We start from the raw sequence: 23,766 nt of genomic DNA, 5'->3' as shown, positions 1-23,766 counted from the left end.
TATGGAGACCGTTTAACATTAGTTTGTGGAATTTATTTTTACTTCGTTCACTGTGTAGTGAAAGTTATGTGATAACTTCATTTTGTGGATCAGTACGATTTATGATCATGCTGGTTTTCAGTTTTTATTATAATACTTGCTTAAAGGGGTTATCCGAAACTATAAACTGCCCCCCCCCCCCCCCCTCCCCTCATATGCCGGGCCCCTCACATGGAATATACTTACCTGGCTCCCCGTGCCACTCCTGGTCCCCGCACCACGGCTTCTGCTTCTCCCCCTGCACCGCAGAAAACATCCGGTGTCGGGGGGGGGGGGGGGGGGGGGAGGCTCCCTAGCGGGCGGCGCTATTTATAGTTTCAGATAACCCCTTTAATAAAACCACTTGGTACATTTCAATGTTTCATTTTCTGAAGACATAACTGTGTGCAGGGTGATACATTAGATTGCTCTGTAGCCATAATTATTATAGCTATTACTGTAATGAGCGGTCCACATATAGTTCGGTAAAGGTAGTATATGGACAGGAGGAACAGTGTAAAATGGGGAATTTATTGATGTGTGTATTGTGGGGTACAAATGTTTTTTGTGACCAGATGCTGGTAAACGTCTGGGTTACAGCATCAATAAACGGCCTAATGTCTCACTCTTCCTGAAAATAAAAGAACCCCATATGAGACAATCAGAGGGCAAGCATGTTCCCTGATAGCGGAGAAGGGGATAGGTAACATGCACAGAAGTCCATGTTACCCTCCCATTGGGGTCATGAAAGAGGATGTTTTTTGTCTCCTTCCTGCATCCTGTTAGGTTCCCCGCTCCTCCTCCAGGCTGGCTCAGATTATAGCTGAAGGGCTGCTTTAACCCTTCATATCCTGGGCGGTGTAGCCTATTTGTTTTGGTGTTAAGACCCTGTTTTGCAACTTTTTTTTTTTTTTAACCCTGTCCACCCGTGTGCTGTCGAAATCTGCAAGTCCGTTCTGCAGCCCCGCCAAAAAAATAAAAATAGAAGAATGTCCTATTCTTGTCCGTTTTGTGGAGAAGGATAGGACATTTCTGCAGGTCAAAAAGAAACGGCGGCTCTCAGAGGGTATCTGTGCTTTACGGGTTTGTGAACCGCAAAACCAGATACGGTCATGTACTGGAGCCCTAAACCAGTAACTGAATATGGTTTGAAAGGCGGAGACTTGTATTGCAGTAAAGGTGAGCCCATGCTGTATCTACCATGCCCCTGTAAATGTATACATTATGTGCCTTGTTTGCCTCATCTAAACATTCAGCAAAGATCTGTAACCTAGGTAGGGGCACATCATCCCATACACGTCAAATTGGGCATACGTGGTGTCCCTGGAATCGCTTGTCTATTTCTGCAGAATCCTATCCGAGACAAGGCGATAAACCGGTCCCATTAAACTCCTGCCTCCTCTCCTGCAATGCAGCCGGTGGCCGTCTCTTGCCCGTGCCCAGATTTCACCCTGTAAACCTGCAAAGTTTTCTCCTTCTCCAGAAATAAAGCAGCCGCTCCTTGCTCTCGTTCTTCTCACGCAGCCGCGTTCTCCATCACTGATTCCCCCTGCAGTGTGTGGAAACACAACCTACTTACAATGCGGAGACGATAGAAAACACCCAGCGAGGAATCCTTGGCAGCGTGGCGGTGACACATCGTATCCGCGTTGTGCCAGTGCCTCCTCACTAGTCGGGTGACCCCCCTGGATGCCTTCTCTCTTTCTGCATAGTAACTCCCACCATCATCACTCCCCTCCTCACGTGTGTCACAGGGCTGTATCTGGGATTTTGCCAAAGCTGTGCATGCAGATAAGCGTCTGAACAACCTCCCTATTGTGATGGAGAAATAAAAGCTCTGCACGTCCCAGATCTCATTCACATCCAGCCCGACATCAGGTCCTGGTACCGGAGGAACCATGCCTCTCGGAAGACAAGTCATGAATCTTTTATTGATTTCTATTGATTTGCTCGAAAACTGTGCCTAGTTGGGAGCATGCTGACGGGGTTGTCATACAGCGAGGATCCCCTCTTGCCATATTTTAACGCTTTCTTTTATCCACAGATGCAGTTTATGTTACTCTTCAGCCGTCAGGGGAAGCTGCGGCTCCAGAAGTGGTATGTGCCGCTGTCTGACAAGGAGAAGAAGAAGATTACCAGGGAGTTGGTCCAGACTGTATTAGCCCGAAAACCGAAAATGTGCAGCTTCTTGGAATGGAGAGACCTGAAGATTGTCTACAAAAGGTGGATCCCACTCCCCCCTCTCCCTCCCTGACATTAACCCCTTGGAGCCCGGCAGGCTCTCCGCACTAGGCCTGTAGGACATGCTAATTAACCAGCAGGCTATTGTGTCTTCCTATCTGTGGGATATTGTGCAAATGCCTTTGAACACGTTCGTCCATGTACGTGTTCATTGCCCATGTTGCGCTTGCTGAGAAATCACACTCGGCAGTAGCTGCAACCCCCTAAGGCTTCTCATGAATACAAGATATTGATTGACAGGCTTTTGAAATTCACACTTTGCCTTTAATTTAGTTTGTGAGTAGGGTTTTTTTCTTAATTACTGTAATTAATTTGCGGTTTAGCCGGATTTTTTTTTCTTAATCTAATTACCGTAATTAATTTGCTTTCGAAGACTTCCACCAATGGTTCAGCCGATCTGAACTATGCTGCATCTGTAGTCAGAAATCGTTCCGATTTGACCAATAGGCATCTGGTCCGTTGGCCCGGAAAGTCTTAAGGTGAGGCCCAGAACCACGGCAGCAAGAGTTTTTGCTGTAAATTAGCTTTGCAAGCATATTTTCAGTTGGTGTTTTATGTGTTTTTGCAGGTGTTTAACTGATAAAATATCTTAAACACCTGCAAAAACACATAAAGTAGATCTGTACAATGTGTAGTTTTCCGCGACGGCTTACTGAAGCTCAACCTCCATTCAGTTGAATGAGAACTGAGCTGCAGTACCCCAGCATGGCCACTACATGGTGTATGGAGCTGTGCGCCTCCATTTCTGCCATGGCAGTCAAAAAACGTCTGTTCGGTGGGGATTCCAGGTGTCAGACCCCCACTGATCTGATACTAATGACCTATCCCTGAGGGTAGGTCATTAATATGTGTAATACGGCGAACCCCTTTAAAAGTGGTTTTATTGCTAGTTACAAAACACTCCAGAGTGTTTGGCTGAGAACACACTTGCAGTTTTTGATGCAACGTCTGATGCTTTTATTTTTTAGCTAAAGTTGAAGCGGATCCAGCAGTGAGGGGAAGTAAAAGTCCTTTTAATATCATTAGCATTCCTTTTAAATCCACTTCTGGTTTTGCAGCATTTTTTTTCTTCTTAAAATCACTGTTTCTGAGCCCAAGGGATTCTCCAGTCAATCTGTTTGAGTATTGCCTATTGACTTCTGTAGGGAGTGACTGCGCATGCCCGGCCATTTCTCCACTGAGAAAGGAGACCCGGGACTTCTTGTTTTCTGGATCTGAGGGGCTCCCCATTAGTCAGCCCCCCTTCCCCCAATCACAACCCCTTTACCGACAACCAAAATGATCCAATTTGTTATTGTAGCAAGAACTGTTCCAGTTTCTGTTTATACCTAAATGTTTATGTCTGTGTAAATTTTACAAGTACTATCTGGAGATAAGTGTCTGATAACGGCTGGCGCTCGGCCGATCACTAGAATCTCTCTGTTCCCCTGTTTGAATGGAGCTGTGGACATGCCTGTGCTTTGCAGCTGCATGCAACTCTATGCCACCCTCCGATCAGACCCTTATCCCCTATCCTGTGGATCCCTGGGTTCAATGTTTGGAATGGGACAGACCATTTAAAGGGGTTATCCAGCCCCTATAATGAACCCCCAATGCCTGGGCCCCGCATAGACATTATACTTATCCCTCTCCCCGACACCCACGTCACTCCCTATTCCCGCCTCGACACCACTGCATCTCCATGTTGCTTGGATAAAAACATCCGGCGACGGGGGGAGCAGCCAATAGCAGGCCACGACGAGGACAAGCCTCCCTAGTATCGGGGGTGCGTCACCATCGTGGCCTGCTAGTGGCTGCTCCCCCTGTTGCCAGATGTTTTAAACCGCATGACCGGGAGATGCAGCAGCGACCGTGTGGGGATCAGGAGCAACGGGGGAGTGGGGTAAGTATAATCTATCTGAGGGGCCCGGGCATTGGGGGACATGTTTAAATCTTTGGATAACCCCTTTAAAGAGATGCTAAGTTTATTACTACTTTTACACAGTATAAGCACCAAAAGAGCTTTTATTTTGTAATATATAATGTGCCAAAATATTACAGTTCAGTCCTTGAGAGCAGCCGATACCCGTAAAGTGCTGTGTATTTAGCACTTTAGATAATCCAAAAGTACACTTGGAGCTGAAGTCACAGACCTTAGTTTACCAGAATGTGGAAGCTGGCAGTCCAAAAATATGTTAAGTGGCCTTTCCAGTCACTGAAATCTATAGCATCTGTCCCTGAATGTCCTCAGACAGTAGTCCTCACACAGTAGCCCTCTCATGGTAGCCCTCTCATGGTAGTCCTCACACGGTAGTCCTCACACGGTATCCCTCACACGGTAGTCCTCACACAGTAGTCCTTATACGGTAGTCCTCTCACGGTAGTTCTCACGCGGTAGCCCTCTCGCGATAGTTCACACGCGGTAGCCCTCACACGGTAGCCCTCACACAGAAGCCCTTTTACTGTAGTCCTCTCACGGTAGCCCTCTCACGGTAGTTCTCACACAGTAGCCCTTATACGGTAGTCCTCACATGGTAGCCCTCATGCGGTTGTCCTCACGTGGTAGTCCTCACAGAGTAGCCCTCACACAGTAGCCCTTATACGGTAGTCCTCACACGGTAGTTCTCACACAGTAGCCCTCACACGGTAGCCCTCACACGGTAGCCCTCACACGGTAGCCCTTACACGGTAGTCCTCACACGGTAGCCCTCTCACGGTAGTTCTCGCACAGAAGCCCTTATACGGTAGTCCTCCCGCGGTAGCTCTCACACGGTAGCTCTCACACTATAGCTCTCATACAGTAGTCCTCACAGTCACTTTCTGCAAATTATACAGGCTTATCTTATTAAACAGTTTTTCCTTCCCTCCATTACTGTATATAAAGATACAAGGTAATGGCAGATCAGAACAGGAGTGGGTGCACGTGCACAAGGAAAGCAGATGTGAGGTGATATTTGGAGTACATGGATGTTCTACATGGGATAATATGTAGTATGTAAGTGACTGAACATTGCAGATGGTATTGGAAGCAAAAATTGGGTTTCCAAAGACAGTTGCATCAGACAAGGCATCATATAGTGCATAAACTGACTTAATGTACATATTTATTTTTATGGGATTTTTTTGTGGCTTTTTATATGAAATATACTGCAGGCAAACCATTTTAACTGACGTGGCAGGAGCACTGGTGAAATCAGATCAGTGGTGGACTGACCATAGACCCTACAGGGAAATTGCCCAGTGGTCTGATGACCAGGGATCCCCCAGAGCCCCCCTCATATCAATCTGATGCTCTCAGCATTAATTAATGCTACTTACTCTTGAATTCAATTATATCACTTCCTCAGGACAGATATCCAGTTGAATACTGCGGCTGGGGAACACTATTTTGTGCTGCACTATGGTATTCAGTTCTTCTGGGGCTGGATTTTATGCTGCGCTATAGTACTGTTGGCCCCGTTTACTTCTGTTGTTCCTGCCTACCTGTGTTGTCCCACCTTCTGCCAACATGGACCCACCTACAACTTAGGGCCACTTTTATTTTTCGCTCCAGGGCCACTTTAAGTTCCCAGTCCGCCCCTGAGTCAAATATAAAGAACATTCAAAATTAGTCCAAACTGAAAAGGAATAACTTGAGCACATACCCAGTGCAAAAAACTAATCCATGTGGACACCAAGGTGATCAGCTGATCGCCCTTCATTCAGCTCCCAGTATTCCTAGCAAAATCAGCTGTTTGTTGGGGGAAGCCTTAGAGTACTTTCACACTAGCGTTTTTATTTTCCAGCATAGAGTTCCGTCCTAGGGGCTCTATACCGGAAAAGAACTGATCAGTTTAATCCGCATGCATTCTGAATGGAGAGCAATCCGTTCAGGATGCATCAGGATGTCTTCAGTTCAGTCATTTTGACTGATCAGGCAAAAGATAAAACCGCAGCATGCACATAGAAATGTATTAGTGTATTCAAAATACTGGATTGCCGGATCCGTCCTTCCGTTCTGCGCATGCGCAGACCAAAAAAAAGGTGAAAAAAAATAAATGCCGGATCCGTTTTTCTGGATGACACCGGAAAGACGGATCCAGCATTTCAATGCATTTTTCTGACCGATCAAGCATTTTTAAGATGGATCAGGATCCTGATCAGTCTTACAAATAGCATCAGTTGGCATAAGTTTTGCCGGATCACTCTGCCGCAAGTGTGAAAGTAGCCCTAGCCAGGTATACATTTCCCAGTATTGACTGGGACAGATCAAGTCTTCCAGAACAGGAGCTGCACATACAGGAGGGTCTTGAACGGGACAACAACTTTAACTCTTTGGCTGTTGTATACTTTTATCCTCTCTTTTGTATACTATATGCATTCTATCCTCTCGTCTTGTGTTTAGAGCAGCTTTACTCTCTTTAATTCTTCCTTATTTCTAATATAAAACATGAACCATCTGGGATTGTCTTCTTGTTTTTAGATTTCTTTGTTTTTCAGAATCTGTCTCGTCCATATTGTCATTTTTTAATGCTAATCTAGGTATGCAGACATTGCCGTCTTGGTGGCAGATGGGCAGTGACATGCTCACGTCTTCTGCTGTCAGAGACGATGAATATACTCTTTGTTGCTGCAATAGGAGATGGATCTTGGCAGATTGGCATATGATGTGAGCGTAAAGAGGTCACAATATGTGACTTGCATTTATAACTGGAGCATATGCTTCAAGGCTGACATGCTCAGGGCTTATCCAATATTTATTTTATATTGTACATGAACATTCTCAACTGTATTCACCAAAGGGGTTCTCCATCTTGTAAAGTATTGGCACCACTTTGATCTCTGGGATCCCCAATCGATCCATAGAATGAGAATGCTGGGTTAAAGGGAACCTGTCATCAACTTTATGCTGCCCATACTAACGGCAGCATAAAGTAGAGACGGGCGAGATGATTTTAGCGGTCTGTCATTTATAAGTTAAATGTAAGTGGTTGCCGAGACCCAACATCACAATCATTGCAGACTGGGCCTGGAAAAGAGTCCCGGCCACCTGAGAAAAGTCATGGTTATTCCTGAAGTCCTGCTCTCCTGCCCACCTGCTTATGGCTGACAGTCTTCTACCTAGTTTTCTCTCTAGGAGAGAACTGCCAACAATCAGCATATAGGTGAGAGAACTTAGGAATAACCAGGACTCTTCTCAGGTAGATTTGACACTTCTCAAGGCCTGAGCTGCACTGATTATAATGCTGGTTCTTGGCAACCACTTACATTTAGCTCATGAGTGACACACCGCTGACATCAGCATTTCGGGCACTTTTTTATGCTGCCCTCAGTGAGATCAGCATAAAGTTGATGACAGGTTCCCTTTAATGCTGGTCCCCTTGTAATTTTTCCCATGGCCACCAGGCTGTGCAGAGAACTGCAGCCAACACCATTCAAAGGCATTGCTACACCAACACTACCTCTCCTTTATTCTCTGGATCGGTGGGAATCCTAGTGGTGGAACTCGTATAATCATAAAGCAATGGCATATCCTAGTGATATACCATTACGTCATAAGAATGGAATACCCCTTTAAATAAATTCAACTAGCCGATTCACTGTTTCTTTTGTTGCTTCCCTTCCCCTCAAAAATGATCAAAAAGTCATACAGACTCCAAAATAGTATCAATTAAAAGAACAAGTCACCCTGCAAAATGGCAATGCAAAGAAACAATCATTTATTTTCAACTTTTTAAGTATTTAAACACACACTAAAAATAAATATATATAAATGTGGTGTTTCTGTAATCATACTGACCCAGAGAATGAAGGGGACAGATCCGTTTGACCACACTGGGAATACCGTAAAAACAAAACCCATAAATCTGTGGCAGAATTGCGTTTTTTTCCAATTCTACTCCATTTGGAATATTTTCCCAGCTTCCCACTACATCATATGCAATATAAGCTGGTGTCATTAGAAAATGCAAACTGTCTCGCAAAAAACATACCCTTATATGGCTGTGTGAACTGAAAAAAAAAAAAAAACGGAAATTGTTTGGTCCTTAAAGTGGTTCTCTGGGAATTAAGAAAATTAAAATACTTAAATATTTATTTATTGTAAAAATATTTCCAAATACCTTTCATTAGTTATAATGACCCATTTTGTCTAGGTAGCAATCATTTGGAGAAATAAAATGGCCTCTGTCTTATTAGTCCACACAGAACCTTTCCTAATCGCACACCAGGACAAGTTACTTCACAACACTGAGCTAAAGACCTGCCTCATCCGCCTTTCTGCTCTGCTTGTCAGGGATTATAATCCTGAATACAGATAAGATCTTCATCTGAATCTCTGTGGGAATGGAGTTCGTGTGGAGACATGAAGTACAGAGGACGGACAGGACAGATTGGTAATGTGGGGCTGTGGTAATGGAGACTTCAAACAAGTGCTGCTCATCAGCCACATCCCCACCTCCTCTCTGTACTTCATGTCTTCTCATGGACTCCATTCCCACAAAGGTTCAGCTGAAGAGTTTATTATCTGTATTCAGGATCATAATCCCTGACAAGCAGAGCAGAGAGGAGGATGAGGCAGCTCTTTAGCTCAGTGTTATGAATTGCTGCTTCCTTCTCCCCTGTGCTGCTGAGGGATCACGGAGAGCACTAACAGCAGCTCGATCCCTGTTCCCGATACGTTATCTGAATATTGGCAAAATAGATGCTGATACAGATAACATTCAAAATCCTAAATATCGGCCGATAATATCGGTAAAACCGATAATCGGTCGATCCCTAGTTTGGACCCATGAAAGGTCCTCTTTAAGTATTTTCATTTTCTTACTTCCCAGAGTACCCCTTTTATGGAAATACATTCTGGTCCCAGTGATCATATTTCTGACAAGTGTATGGTGGGAGATATATATATATATATATATATATATATACCAGTAAGTGTGTGGTGGAAAAACTCTTTTAAAGACACACTATGGGAAACATTTTTTTATTGAATGTCTGGTTTTAAAGTACATTGGATGAATAGCTGTGCAGTTAAAGGGTTGTCTCTTATCTAGGGGATGAGTGTCTAATTGGTGGGGGTCTGACCGCTAAGGCCCCTACTGATCACTAGAACGGGGCCCCACATTTTCTCATTTAAATGGAGTGGTAGATGCGTGCTGCTGCTCCATTCAACTCTATGGGGCTGCCGGAAATAGCTGAGCACTTGCACCCGACAGTCTCTGACCTGAATAGAGTGGTGGATGTATAATAATACATAATAAAGACAGAATGCTAAATAAAATGGCCATTGAGGGGTTAAAAATAATAATAATAAAAAAACTCACCTCATCCACTTGATCGTGCAGCAGGTATCCTCGTCTTTCTTCTTTCTGCAAAAGGACCTGCGATATTGTCACCGCGGTCACCACATGGTGAGCTCGGTGACGTCATCGCCGGTCCTGCTAAATGAAAATAGGACGTGCGGTGACGTCATCACAGGTCCTGCTGAATGAAGATAGAAGGACCTGCTGTGACGTCACCGCGCTAACCACATGAGCAGTTGGGGCTGAGTGGCGCTCCATGGCAAAGACAGAATTGAGAAGCTCACCAGCAGGCCTCCATACCTGAATCCGACCATTGTTAGATTCTAAACAGAACCTGCCTTCATCGCTAAAGACTATACTGTTGCAGTCCATAGCAGTCCAGAGACAGAGGTGTGTAATGAGGTGCCTCCTGTATCTGGATGGTGAATAACGAAAATTAGCGCTTCTCCTGCTTGTCGTCATAGCAAGCTATCCTCTCTACTGATGACCTCCTAATAGCTATGTCAGAATGGTCTAGATGGCAGGCAATTCCGTCAGTCCAATGATGTGCCCCCTCTCAAAGTCTGTCAACTGGGCAAAATGTCTTCTAGTGCATCATAGAGGCATGTCTAGCAGGTCTCTCATCAAGAGGTCCACTGCCCAAAAGTAGTCTCTGAGAGCCTTTTTATAGGGCAGCAGAGGAAGCACTTTTGTGCTCTCTTGTTGCGAGTCCTAATGTCTAATAAGACCTCACTTGCAATCATCTACATGTCTCTGAGACATAACTGCGGGCAGCCTTTTGTGCAGTCTGACATTTCTTTCTGGGTGTATTATTTTCTTTTGTCAATGAGTGTGTGTACAGCATATGTATGTATATCTATCTATACACACACACACCCACAAACAATGTGTTCATTTACTATACTGTATGGAGAACATAAAAGATTCACCCACGTTAAATATATAAAGCCTTGATCTTCTCTATTATGTGCTTTCCCTTACCATCACGTTACTATTGTAGCAATCGAGATTTCAGATAAACTTTTATGTATTTTATATATTTGTTGAAATTGATAAAATATGGTTAGTGATGTGCAAGTTCACAGGGGTTTTCTGGTATTTACATATTGTTGGCCTATCCCAGTGGTGGGCAAACTTTTTCGTCAACTGAGCCAAATATCGCCAAAACCACGATTGATTTTTTTTTCGAGAGCCACATTTTTAAAACCTAAAATATTGCATCAACAGTACCAGTGAGGACTATTAGGGCTCATGCACACGACCGTGTGCCCGCCGTTGCCATATTGCAGGCCGCATACGGCGGGTCCGCAATACACGGGCACTGGCCATGTGCAGCCCGCATCAAGGACCCATTCACTGCTATTTGCGGTCCGCAGCACAGGCACGGCACCCTTACATTCGTGGGCATGAGCCCAGAGTGTGTTTTTACATGCTTTTATATGTACTTTCTATTTTTTGGATCTTGATTATTATTTCATTTTATCTTTATCATTTTTTTACTTTTATTAAACTTGTCTGCAGATGTGGATGTAATGTGGATGACGCACTTATGGGGGATATCTGTGGATGACGCACTTATGGGGGATATCTGTGGATGACGCATTTATGGGGGATATCTGTGGATGACGCACTTATGGGGGATATCTGTGGATGACGCACTTATGGGGGATATCTGTGGATGACACATATATAGCATAAGACCACTCCTCACATGGCCGGCAATGGGCAGCCGAACTAGAGCGGCGCTGCCCGCCCTTCTGCTGCTGTGCGCAGCGTGACATCTCTCCCTCCGTCATGCGCCTCCTGCCCCGCCTGCCTGCTTCATTCATAAAGTGGAAGGAGCAGACAGACGGGGCAGGAGGCGCATGACGAACATTTTGCAAGCAGCTTGAGCGGCGCGACCACCCACCCGCCAGCCCGCACCAAAGAGCCGCAGTGAAGGTTCCAAAGAGCCGCTTGTGGCTCGTGAGCCGCACTTTGCCGACCACTGGCCTATCCCCATCAATATCAAATCTGTGGCTGTCTGACACCCAGCGCCCCTGCTGATCAGCTGTTTGGGGCAGCCTGAAGCTGTCCAGTGGATGGACCCGGAAACACTGTTTAGTGGTCACACTGGGGTACTGCAGCTCAGCACCTATTCAAGTGACTGGCAGCTTTTCTGCAGTGCACTGGCTCCAGAATCTACACAGTGGACAGAGCCTTCCGCCCACTTTATAGTTTATGGCGTTGGTGGCTACCCAATACAGCTGATTAGGGGGTCCCAGGTGTTGGACCGCCAGCGGTCTGATATGAGTGACCCAAGTCCCCAAAAAAACTTTACTCTTCTGGTACTGTGTGGCATAAATATTCACCATGGGGTTGTCTTATTTCTTAATATGTAAACTGTAAGTGGGTGTTTAATAGAAGGTATTGCCTTCATGTATGGTGTTGCTTCTATTACTGGTCTTGTGTAATTCCCAGTATTAAAGAGATTTTCCGGTAGTAATTATTTTTTATCAAGTGCCCACAGCCTGGCCCCTGAAACAGAGGATACATACTTACCTGCTGCACGGTGCTCCGGTCCGCCGCGATGCCCCTGCTGTCGCCATCTTCCGGTTCCCTTGCTGTTTACATCCGGCTGGCCATAGGCAGGGTCAGATGCTTTGCTCCAGCCAATGACTGGCTTCTTCAGTGATATGCTGCTTGTGACCACATCACCACTGACGGCAGTCATTGGCTAGGGCACTTCAAGTGAAGGATTATTGCAAGATACGTGCAATCAAATATTATTTGTTTCTTCTAGACATTACATTTTCCTCTCTGGTAGCGCCCCCTGCTGTATCCTAATGGTCCACCTCCTGCATTCAGAGGTGGACTGACATGCTCCGTTCCTCCTCTCAGTGCCGATCTCTTAGAAGCAGGTGAAGCGGCCCAGACACCTTCCATTCATCCATTCATCCATCCATCCCTAGTTGCAAGTTGATCTAAATATATAGCTGTATCTCTCTCTAGACTGTGGGGCTATACAGAAGAGAAAGGGGTGCACTACTATACAGGAAATAAAGGGGTTTTCTGACTTTAGGTGACCTATCCTCAGTATCTGATCTACAGGGGTCCGACACCCGGGACCCCCGCCGATCAGCTGTTTGAGCACTGCGGCATCCTCTCCCTAGCACAGTGTTGTACATTGTATAGCGGCTGTGCTTGGGATCGCAGCTCAGCCCTATTCACTTCCATGTGGCCGAGTGTTTTGCTGATAAGACTTTAGGTTCGGATACTCTTTAAAGAGAAACTCCTACCTGAACTACAGCTACACTTCATTAAATAGGCATATAGCAATATAATGTCCTTCTTTTGCACGTATCTATATACAAAGAATAAAGAACATAATACACAATTACATAACCACTTCAGCAGGAATCCTGCCTACATCCAGAATGATGGTACTTACATCACCGATGGAGGTAACATCATCGGACAGCGACATCAGCTATAGATTGTAAGCTCTTGTGGGCAGGGTCCTCTACCCCTCTGTACCAGTCTGTTAATAGTTTCTTGTTAATGTGCTGTCCGCATCCGTAGATCCGTTCTGCGGCCCCGCAAAACAGATAGAGCATGTCCTATCCTTGTCCTCAATCGCGGACAAGAATAGGCATTTCTATGATAGGGCCGGCTACATTTACACATCCGGTATCCTTGTTTTGCGGATCTGCAATTTGTGGACTGCAAAACACATACGGTTGTATGAATGTAGCCTTACTATGTTTTTTATTTCTGTGTAACCCCAGCTGGATGTACAGCGCCATGGAAATAATGACGCATTAAAATAATAATAATAATCAGCTGGGAAGCCCTTTCAGCGAAAGCAGTCAGAGTCTCGATCGGGAAAACACCGATTAAGTCCCTACACCAGGCGTCCCCCGTAGGATGAGCTTCTGACTTCATTCCTGAAGGGTTACAGCTTTACAGATTAAACAAAAAGCTCCCTAGTGGAATGCAGCCAGCGCATGCGCTCCATAATTGTCACTTTATATGTGTTGTTCATCTGCTATCACCAGTTCCCAGGTCCGCAGCGAGTGAGAATCCCAAAACAACCTTGGGAAAATATGTAGACAAAGCCTTACTCCCCTGAACCTGTATTCACAGATTTTAAAATGAAACTTAAATAAGCAGATACAAAATGGAATTCAAATGATCAGAAACTACATCTGCACACTCTACTGAGCTGTGCCTAGGCCACATCACCGATGAGCGTGACGTCACTGGCTTAGGGTTCACTGCCAGAAGGCTGCGGCCTTCACAGGAGCATCACTGCCTTCTCAAATAGCTGATCAGCGAGGGTCCCTGGTGTCGGAACCCACCGATCAGATACTGATGATCTGTCCAAATATATATGTAAGACCTCATGCACATGGCCGTTAGGCAGCCATGACCCTATTGCGCGCCGCAAACGGCGGGTCGGCAATCGCTGTCCGTGTGCACCCTGCATCACGGATGCAGGCCCATTCACTTCCGGAGATGCAGAACGGAACACCGGAAGCGCTACGTAGTGCTTCGGTGATGTTTCTTTCTGTGGTTCCGCACCGCAAAAAAATATGACATGTCATATTTTTTTGCGGTGCGGACATACCACGGACCCATTCAAGTTGAATGGGTCTGGCCCGCTGCACGGATGTTGCCCACAACGGCCGTGTGCATGAGGCCTAAGTCGGAAAACCCTATTAACAAGCACAAATTGCAATCATTACTGCGAGAAGCTGGTGCTTGATTGTCTCCTGTGAGCTGCTGACCTCCTTCAGAAAGGGAAGAAAGTCCTCCAGATAAGTGAGTAAAAAATAAAGAGTTTTAGAATTGTGGGATAACCCATTTAAATATTTTCGCATTGTCATGCTGAGGCTGGAATATCTGGATTTCAGAAATGTTGTTGGTTTTTGCAGCTACTGTATTGGCCGGACATGACACAGATGTTTATTTGGATAGATTTTGCTCCTCAGCTTGGTTTGTTCCCCTGCGTTGTTTTCATGTTGTCTCATCTCAAGAGTGAGTTGGACTTTTGCGCCATTTTCAATATTTTTGGGGAGTCTTAATTGTACTAATGGGACATAATAGCACTTCTGCTGAATGAAACAAGATCTTCCCTTTGTAGAGGAGCAGATAGATGGTTTATTGTAATCATGGAGGAGCACTCGACAAAAGTTCCTAATTATCATCTCCTCAAACCTGAACTGCTTCCCCAGGGGCCTCGCTGCTGCTCCGTGACAGCGGCTCAGGAATTAATGTACTAGCGGTGTGAGTTTAATAGTACAATGGTTAGCGAGCGGGGAGAGGCTGCTAAGGCGCTGCAGCATCGGTGCATGGATCAGCTCCAAGAGTCTTCAATCAGGGACCGGCTTTTAGTAGATTTCTCTTTTTAAGTGTCAGTAATTATATAGCAATGCAGCGGCTGACAGATTTGGAAAGGTTACAGTGTAATGGGTGTATGACAGCTTCTTTTAACCCGCCGTCTACAGCTCCTTCATCTTACCCTGCACCTGCTTCCTAGAAACAGGCACACGGATATTTTTGTGGACCACAAGTATTCTGCGGAATTTGTGAGATTAATGAGGCACAGAGCATGGGCTCCCCTGTAGTCTCATTTATACAGACCCCCATTTAAACAGTAGGTCCCTTTAAGGGGTTCTCCAGTTTAGAGAACCCATTTTCATGTACCTTAAAGGGGTTGTGCCAAGTTTTTAAGTTATCCCCTATGCACAGGACAGGAGAGGGGTAACTAGTTGATTGCTGGGGGTCCCACCGATCACGAGAACGAGGGTCCCATTCCCACGTTCTGATGGCGTGGCATATCGTGCATGTGCACTGCCGCTTATTGTGCAGTGCCTGATATAGCCAACTATAGCACTGCCATAGAGAATGAGTGGAGCGGCAGGGCGCATGAACGACCTACAGCTCCATCAGAATGGGAGAACCAAGCCCCCTTCTTGTGATCATGGGGGTCCCAGAAGTCAGACCCACAACGATCAGCTAGTTATTTTTGTGGATAGGGGATGATAAAAACGTAACGCACAATTATGAGTTAGTAGAGGGGGGTGTCCTCTGTTCAGGATCATCATCTTTTGACCAGAGGGGAATAATTGTCCTGTAATACACGCACAAGCCAATGTGTAATGCCTGATTTTTCCTGTGGTGGCGCTGCAGGGAAACTGAATACTTGCTGCCTGGGTTCCCCACAGATTACAGCCTATCACTGAAGGGCCCAAAAGTGGGACACTTTAGAATCAGGTCATTGTTAAAGGACACTTCTAACAAGTAAGGATTGTCCAACAAGGAGAACCCCTTCAAGATGAGAAAACGCTAAAAATGTGAATCTGTTTTTATCTGTATCTTGGAAAGCTGGGTGACCGTACATATCATTGCTTTCACTTATCTGTCTTAGAACCCTGAACATCTCTAACTTGTTGGCTAGTGAAACATGGCCCTACCCTTATGGTTTCCTAATTAAGCAGATTTTCATTCCCGTGTCATTTGACAACACTTTGGCATTTCATATGTCTTCCATATTGGTTCTCATCCAATTTTCATAGAATTTTAATTGGAGGTGTGGGGGGCACAACACAGCCCAACAGCCCACTTTGAAGAGTGGCTAGAAGACTGTGCATGCTAATGCTTTTAATGAAACCACGATCAGCTTATCAGTGGGCAGGTGCGGACTGGCCATAGACCCTACAGGGAAATTTCCCTGTGAGACGATGCAAAGAGGGCCGTCGAAGCCCTCCTGATGGCTGCCGGCCGGGTACATAACAATCTGATGCTCTCAGCATTAATTAATGTAGGATCCTCAGGTACTTTTGCGCCAGGCTAGCGGCCGCAGGTGTCCTTTTAAACTCAACAGTATCGCCATCTTCAGGATGGTCATACACTTGAGTACTGCAGCTGGGGCCCGCAGTATTTTGTGCTGCACTGTGGTACTTGGTTCTTCTGGGGAGGTATTTTGTGCCGCACTAAGGTCCTGCTGGCCCGCATCATGTCAATTTGGACCCTCCTACAACATTGGGGCCACTTTTAGGTTTGTTTGTTTTTTCCAGGGCCAATTTAGGTACTTAGTCCACCACTGTCAGTGGGGTAACTTTCAAGCATATTGGAGCAATTTCATTTCCTGATAACCTACAGTGGCATCCATCAGATTTCCATTGGAATTCTGATGTTTTTATCAGCAAAAGTAGTTTTAGGCAGTGCTATTTTTGCCTATATGGAGGACAAAGAAATTATGTGAATAGTGCCTTAGAATTTGGTCCTCCGGTGTGGACTCTTCCACCTATGCAGCCCTGTATGGAGTTTAAAGGAATCCTTCAAGAAGTTTGACAGACTCCTTCAAGAAGGTAACTTCTGCCTTTCCTCAGAGAGTGGTTCTTATGAATAGGTCTGAAATCATGATAATGCCTGACGATTAGTGTTGATCGAGCACCAAAGTGCTCTAGTGCTCGAGTAGAACACTTTGGGATGCACAATGGAAGTCAATGCAGCGCTCCAGATGGTGACCAAAATGGTCGCCAATGCGACTTAGAATTACAAAATGGCGACAAGACTTTGTAGTCTTGTCGCCATTTGCGCCTAGACCCTCCGTTCTGCCTCTAAGAAATTTCATCCAGCAGACACACGCTGCTGGGTGAAGATCCGCCCCTCACACTACCCGGCATAGAGGGTGGGCGGGGCTTGTGTTCCCGCATGTTGTGCTCCCGCTTCCAGCAATTTCCCGCTTCTCGGCCATCGCTCGCGCAGTCACTGCCCCTTCACGTGTATTCTCTACTGCACAAACAATGCTTGTTTCTGTTGGACGGTTGTGAGTCTCCTGTGTCCTGCTCACTGATTGGCTTGTGAGTGTGGTGGGCGGAACAAGCATCGCCTGTGTGTTGTCCCGGCTGGCGTGCACATAGATCCTGAGAATGGAGCTGGCCATGTTGTGTCCTGGGTAAGTGTTTGCTGTGGAAATAAAATTACATGTTCTTGTGAAGGGACGTGCTTGTAGTGGCCTACACGGTGTATATTGACGCTGACCAGTCCAGACAAACCTTTATCTTCAAAATCAAATTGACGATGTCTGCTTGCTGTCAGTGAATGCAGATGCTCATGCTTACATCCAAAACATGCAATCCAGTGGTAAATGCCATGCTTTATCTACACTGATACATTGTAGCAGAACCTCAGCTGTAATAAGTAGAAGGTTAAGATAGTTTTCAGTGTCCCAGTGGCTGACTACAAGCAGAGAGTTTGAAAATAGTGAGGTAGTAACACACAGTGACTAAGGGTACTTTCACACTAGCGGTTTTCTTTTCCGGCATAGAGTTCCGTCACAGGGGCTCTATACCGGAAAAGAACTGATCAGGCATATCCCCATGCATTCTGAATGGAGAGTAATCCGTTCAGTTTGCATCAGGATGTCTTCAGTTCAGTCGTTTTGACTGATCAGGCAAAAGAGAAAACCGCAGCATGCTACGGTTTTCTCTCCGGCCAAAAAAACTGAAGACATGCCTGAACGCCGGATCCGGCATTTTTCCCCATAGGAATGTATTAGCGCCGGATCAATTCAGAATACCGGAATGCCGGATCCGTCGTTCCGGCATGCGCATGCGCAGATCGGTAAAAATGAGAAAAATGTACAAGACGGATCCGTCGGTCCGCATGACAATCGGAGAGACGGATCCGTCCTTGCAATGCATTTGTGAGACGGATCCGCATCCGGATCCGTCTCACAAATGCTTTCAGGCAGCAGCAGATCGGCGGATCCGGCGGCCAGTTCCGACGACGGAACTGCCCGCCGGATCACACTGCCGCAAGTGTGAAAGTAGCCTAAACGCATATGTACAGAGGCTGAAAACCCATCCCGGTGACAGAGCTATGGGTTTGTTACAATATGTCAATGTAGCTTGGTGCTGTACTCCTGGTTGAGGGTAAGAGAGGTTGTACCCCACCTCCTCTTAGTGGCTAAAAGGTTGGAGAGGAGAACATAGCATCCAAATCTAGATGATGTACCTTAGGGCTCATGCACACGACCGTATGCATTTTGCAGTCCGCAAACATAAGGCTGACATCCGTGTGCAATTGGTATTTTGCGGAACAGAACAGCTGTCCCCTAATAGAACAGTACTATCCTTGCCCGTAATGCGGACAATAATAGGACATGTTCTATTTTTTTGGCGGAACAGAAATACGGAAACGGAATGCACACAGAGTAACTTCCTTTTATTTTTGCGGACTTATTGAAGTGAATGGTTCCGCATATGGTCTGCAAAAAAACCGGAACGGACACGGAAATAAAATACGTTCGTGTTGATTCTCGAAAAAGCAGACAAGCAGCAGAGGCCTGGAAGCAAATGACCCAGGACCCAGCACCTAGGGATTACCAACGCGAATCTGGCTAGTCTGACAGGTCATGGAAATGATTGCACAACCCCTTTAACTGTGTGGGCTGCAGCTTAGAAACCCCCATGCTCCAAAGCATCCCAGCCATATTATATGTAATTTAATTTGGCTCCTAAATTTTTCAGGTTAGGAGCTACTCTGCCGCCAGCATAGTCAGCTGGAAATTTTGGGAGCAATTTATCCACAAGGACCTTCTGGTATTGCATCATTTTGCTAGTCCTCTCCACCACAGGAATGAAAGATGAGAAGTTCTCTTTGTAGCGGGGATCAAGAAGGGTGAACAACCAGTAATCGGGGTTTGCCAAAATGCGTATGTCACGAGGGTCACGGGAAAGGCAGCATAACATAAAGTCAGCCATGTGTGCCAGAGTCTTCACTGTCCTCATCAGGAGAATGAATCTCAATCTCCTCATCCTCCTCTTCGGCCCATCCATGCTGAACAGATGGAATAAACCTGCTATGGGTACTACCCTCTGTAGCGGAGGCAACCGTCTCCTGCTCCTCATCATCATCCAATTCACGCTGAGAAGACAAACTGAGGGTGGTCTGGCTATCACACTGTGTACTGTCTTCCCCCATTTCCACCTCATCCACATGCAAAGCGTCCGCCTTCATTGTGAGCAGCAAGCGTTTCAGTAGACACAGAAGTGGGATGGTTACATTGATAATAGCGTTATCACTGCTCACTATCTGTGTTGATTCCTCAAAGTTGCGTAAAACCTTACAAAGGTCAGACATCCATGCCCATTCGTTGCTTGTGAAGAGCGGAAGCTGACTGGAAAGGTGACGACCATGTTGCAGCTGGTATTCCACTACTGCCCTCTGCTGCTCACAAAGCCTGGCCAACATGTGGAATGTGGAGTTCCAGCGTGTGTTTACGTCGCACAACAGTTGGTGAGCTGGCAATTGCAAGCGCTGCTGCTGCAGCTTTGCCAGACCGGCGGCAGCTGTAGATGACTTTCAGAAATGGGCACACACGCAGCGTACCTTCACCAGTAGCTCAGGCAAATTGGGGTAGGTTTTGAGGAACCGCTGAACCACTAGCTTGCCGACCTCCAAGCCGCCACCAAGTTATGGCCATTATCAAACACAACCATGCCTGGTTGTAGGATGAGTGGCAAAAGCCACAGCTCAGTTTGGTCCCTTATACCCTGCCACAGCTCTGCGACGGTGTGCTGTTTGTCACCTAAGCAAAATAGTTTCAGCTCGGCCTGTTGCCGCTTCCCCACTGATGTGCTACACTGCTTCCAGCTACTGACTGATGGCTGACCGCTGCTGCAAGATGAGAATTCAGAGGTGGGGGTGAAGGAGGAGAAGGGGGGGTTGCAGCCACTAATGTAGGTGGTGGCGGAAATCCTGATGGATTTAGGACCCGCAATCCTTGGCGTCAGTAGCACCTGTGCCATCCCAGGGTACGAATCGCTCCCCACCTCCACAATGTTCACCCAGAGTGCGGTCAGGGAAATGTAGCGTCCCTGGCCAAAAGCACTTGTCCATGTGTCAAGTCGTTAAGTGGACCTTCCCAGTAACTGCGTTGGTCAGGGCACGGGTGATGTTACGGGACACATGTTGGTGGCAGCTGGGGACTAAGTAACGAGGGGCGGCTGCCACCATCAGGCTGCGGAAAGCCTCAGTGTCCACGAGTCTAAATGGCAACATTTGCAGGGCTAGCAATTTGGAAAGGTGCGCATTTAGTGCTATGGCCTGTGGGTGGGTGGCTGGGTGGATACAGAAGTGGATATGCTAGCTGATGGTGCTTTCAAAGGTCCAGGTGCATGGCGGGAGGCATCCGGGCCTGTGTCTTGGACAAAGGATTGGCCAGCATGTAACACAGGGGAAGAGGAGGCAGTGGTGTGACCCGCAGACACTGATTGTGGACCCAGGCGTTCGGCCCACCTATTAGGGTGCTTTGATGCCATGTGGGTGATCATGCTGGTGGTGGTGAGGTTGCTAATGTTCACACCCCTGCTCATTTTGGTACCGCACAGGTTGCAAATGACAATTCTTTTATCGTCCGCACTTTTCTCGAAAAAGCGACAGACTGCGGAACACCTACCCCTTGGCAAGGGAGATTGCTGCAAAGGGGTTCTCCGGGGAACAGTTTCGGGCCTGTTTGGTGTGGCCAGCCTTCTCCCTTTTGCCACCCCACTTCCTCTTCCAGCCTGTTGCGGTGCTGCGGATCCCTCCTCCCCTGTACTGCTGTCCTCGCTCGGCTTGCCACCTTCCCTTGGGTCAGTGATTTCATCGTCCACCACCTCCTCTTCCACTTCCTCACTCTGGTCATTCTCCTGACTTATTGACCTCAGTTATTGACAACTGTGTGTGTCTCATCCTCATCATGAACCTCTTGAGACACTAATTGCTGTTGACTTATTGGCAACTGTGTCTCCTCATCATCATCCACCTCGAGAAACACTAATTGCCGTTCCCCACGTCATCTTTTTCTGACTGTGGATGCTCAAGAGTTTGGGAATCACTTCATGTCCCTCTTCAAGTGGCCTTGGCCAGAGGGCCAAATCAAGGAATGGCGATGAAAAGAGCTCCTCGGAAGATCCGAGTGTGGGATCACTTGTTTGTCAAGACTCTCCATGGTGGGAGGAAGGAGGCTCAGGGTGAGGATTCTGTTGACCAGACTCTTGGCTACTGAGACTGGACTTTGTGGAAGACAGGGTGGTGCTTAACCGACTGGAAGCATTATCTGCTGCAATCCAACCGACCACCTGGTCGCACTGGTGTGACTTTGAGAGTGTTATCCTGCGCCGCCCTGCAAACTGGGACATGAAGCTAGGTATCGTGGATGAGTGTGTTTCCTGTGTTCTGGCAGCAGGCACAGTTTCACCGTGCCCAGTGCCTCTGCGTGCACCATCAGCAGCACGGCCACTTCCCCGTCCCTTATTGCTCGCCTTCAGCATATTAAATGGTATATATGCTTGCAAGTATGTCACATGTGCAGAAGTTTTTTTAAGTGTATGCGCAAATAAATTACACTGAATGTGACAGATATTTAGGATGCGCAAATGTTATAAATGATATGTAGCGCAGAAAATGTCGCTGTCACCAGCGGTGAAAAAATTAGACTGAATGTCGCAGATATTTGGGATGCGCACACGTTATACAGGAGATGTAGTGCATGTAATGTCGCTGTCGGCAGCGGCCAAACAATTGCGCTGAATGTCACAGATATTTAGGATGCACAAATGTAACACAACAGATGTAGCAGAGGTTGTGTCACTGTCGGCAGCGGCCAAACAATTGCATGCAATTTAATTTTGCGCAGGTTGCGCTAATAATATATATGGCAGCCAGATAAAACAATAGTCCTTAAAAGGACTTTTGGGTTTCTAACACCTTTCAAGACTAAACCCTGCCTAAAAAAATAAAAAAATATCCCTGTCCCTACGCTATCTGTCCCTTCTGCTGCGGCTCTCCCTGACTAAGACTGAGCTGAACCACGTGTCATCTGGTGCTATATAGCACCAGATGATGCGTTCCAGACAGTCAATCACTGTAATGCCAGTAACCTACATGGCTACGGCATTACAGTGAGTGACAGTACCATAGTGCACGTTTATTGGCTGCCAACAAACGTGCGGGGAGGAGACTTGAGCATCGCGCTTGAGCACACGCGGTGTTCAGCCGAACACCGCCATGTGCCGAGCATCGCGATGCTCAAGTGAAAATGGTGTTCGGCCAAGCATGCTCGCCTAACACTACTGACGATCAATCCTAGGTCGCTGGTTGTCCGTGAATCCTTGTGCGGCTGGTTCTCTGTCCTCAGCTTTGTGCAGCCATTTTAAAATCCATCCCTGCTAAAACTATTTCTCCTTTCAGGTACGCCAGCCTTTACTTCTGCTGCGCCATTGAGGACCAAGACAATGAACTTATCACCCTGGAAATAATTCACCGTTACGTGGAGCTTTTGGACAAGTATTTTGGCAGTGTGAGTCTAATTGCAGCATTTTAAATACCGAGTATGGAGAGTGGCTTTCTCATTAAAACTTCAAGAGAACGTAAAATCTGTAATTTAGGGCCGACTCCTTCCTGTTTCTTGTCACATATAAGTTATTATTTCCTGTTGCAGTGGTGCATAAGCTGAATGTGAGAATTATTGGATCTGAGGGATACTGCCACAGTGATCCATTACACATCATTCAGCCAACATTTTGGAAATCCAGCCCAATTTTGACGATTTTCTCAGGTTTAGAATATAGCTTGCATTTTAAGGATATTTTTAGTTGAGCACATATTACTGCCATGGGAAGCAGTGTCTGGGAATTCTTGCACCATGCAAATTATTACCTTTCTAGGTTCCTAAAACAGTAGACAGTATGTACTCTCTGTGAGCACTGTGCAGGAAGTCCCTATCATTATAGGACATATTCTGTATGTGAGCGCTGTGCAGGAAGTCCCTATCATTAGAGGATATATTCTGTATGTGAGTGCTGTGCAGGAAGTCCCTATCATTAGAGGACATATTCTGTATGTGAGCGTTGTGCAGGAAGTCCCTATCATTAGAGGATATATTCTGTATGTGAGCGCTGTGCAGGAAGTCCCTATCATTATAGGACATATTCTGTATGTGAGCGCTGTGCAGGAAGTCCCTATCATTAGAGGATATATTCTGTATGTGAGCGCTGTGCAGGAAGTCCCTATCATTAGAGGACATATTATGTATGTGAGCGCTGTGCAGGAAGTCCCTATCATTATAGGACATATTCTGTATGTGAGCGCTGTGCAGGAAGTCCCTATCATTAGAGGATATATTCTGTATGTGAGCGCTGTGCAGGAAGTCCCTATCATTATAGGACATATTCTGTATGTGAGCGCTGTGCAGGAAGTCCCTATCATT

General features: G+C 46.3%; 1 protein-coding gene across 7 annotated transcripts in view; it reads left to right on the top strand.

The window, feature by feature from the left end:
• Positions 1-23,766, top strand: part of AP1S2 (adaptor related protein complex 1 subunit sigma 2) — a 123,246-nt gene that overhangs the window by 14,018 nt on the left and 85,462 nt on the right. For 6 of the 7 annotated variants that reach the window (XR_006388124.1, XM_044283726.1, XM_044283725.1 and 3 more), the window contains exons 1-3: positions 1,789-1,934; positions 2,063-2,241; positions 22,749-22,857. Coding sequence is in view for 6 of the 7 variants with exons in the window: in XM_044283726.1 (XP_044139661.1) it covers positions 1,917-1,934; positions 2,063-2,241; positions 22,749-22,857 (306 nt within the window). In the remaining variant the exon portion in view is untranslated. Of the gene's footprint in view, positions 1-1,788; positions 1,935-2,062; positions 2,242-22,748; positions 22,858-23,766 lie in introns of those variants that run through there. The other variant, XM_044283728.1, reaches the window with a different exon arrangement.

The sequence above is a fragment of the Bufo gargarizans genome, chromosome 3, assembly GCF_014858855.1.
Source record: "Bufo gargarizans isolate SCDJY-AF-19 chromosome 3, ASM1485885v1, whole genome shotgun sequence".
Taxonomy (NCBI): domain Eukaryota; kingdom Metazoa; phylum Chordata; class Amphibia; order Anura; family Bufonidae; genus Bufo; species Bufo gargarizans.
The sequence above is the reverse complement of the archived record's forward strand: the minus strand, read 5'-3'. Positions and strand labels throughout refer to the sequence as shown.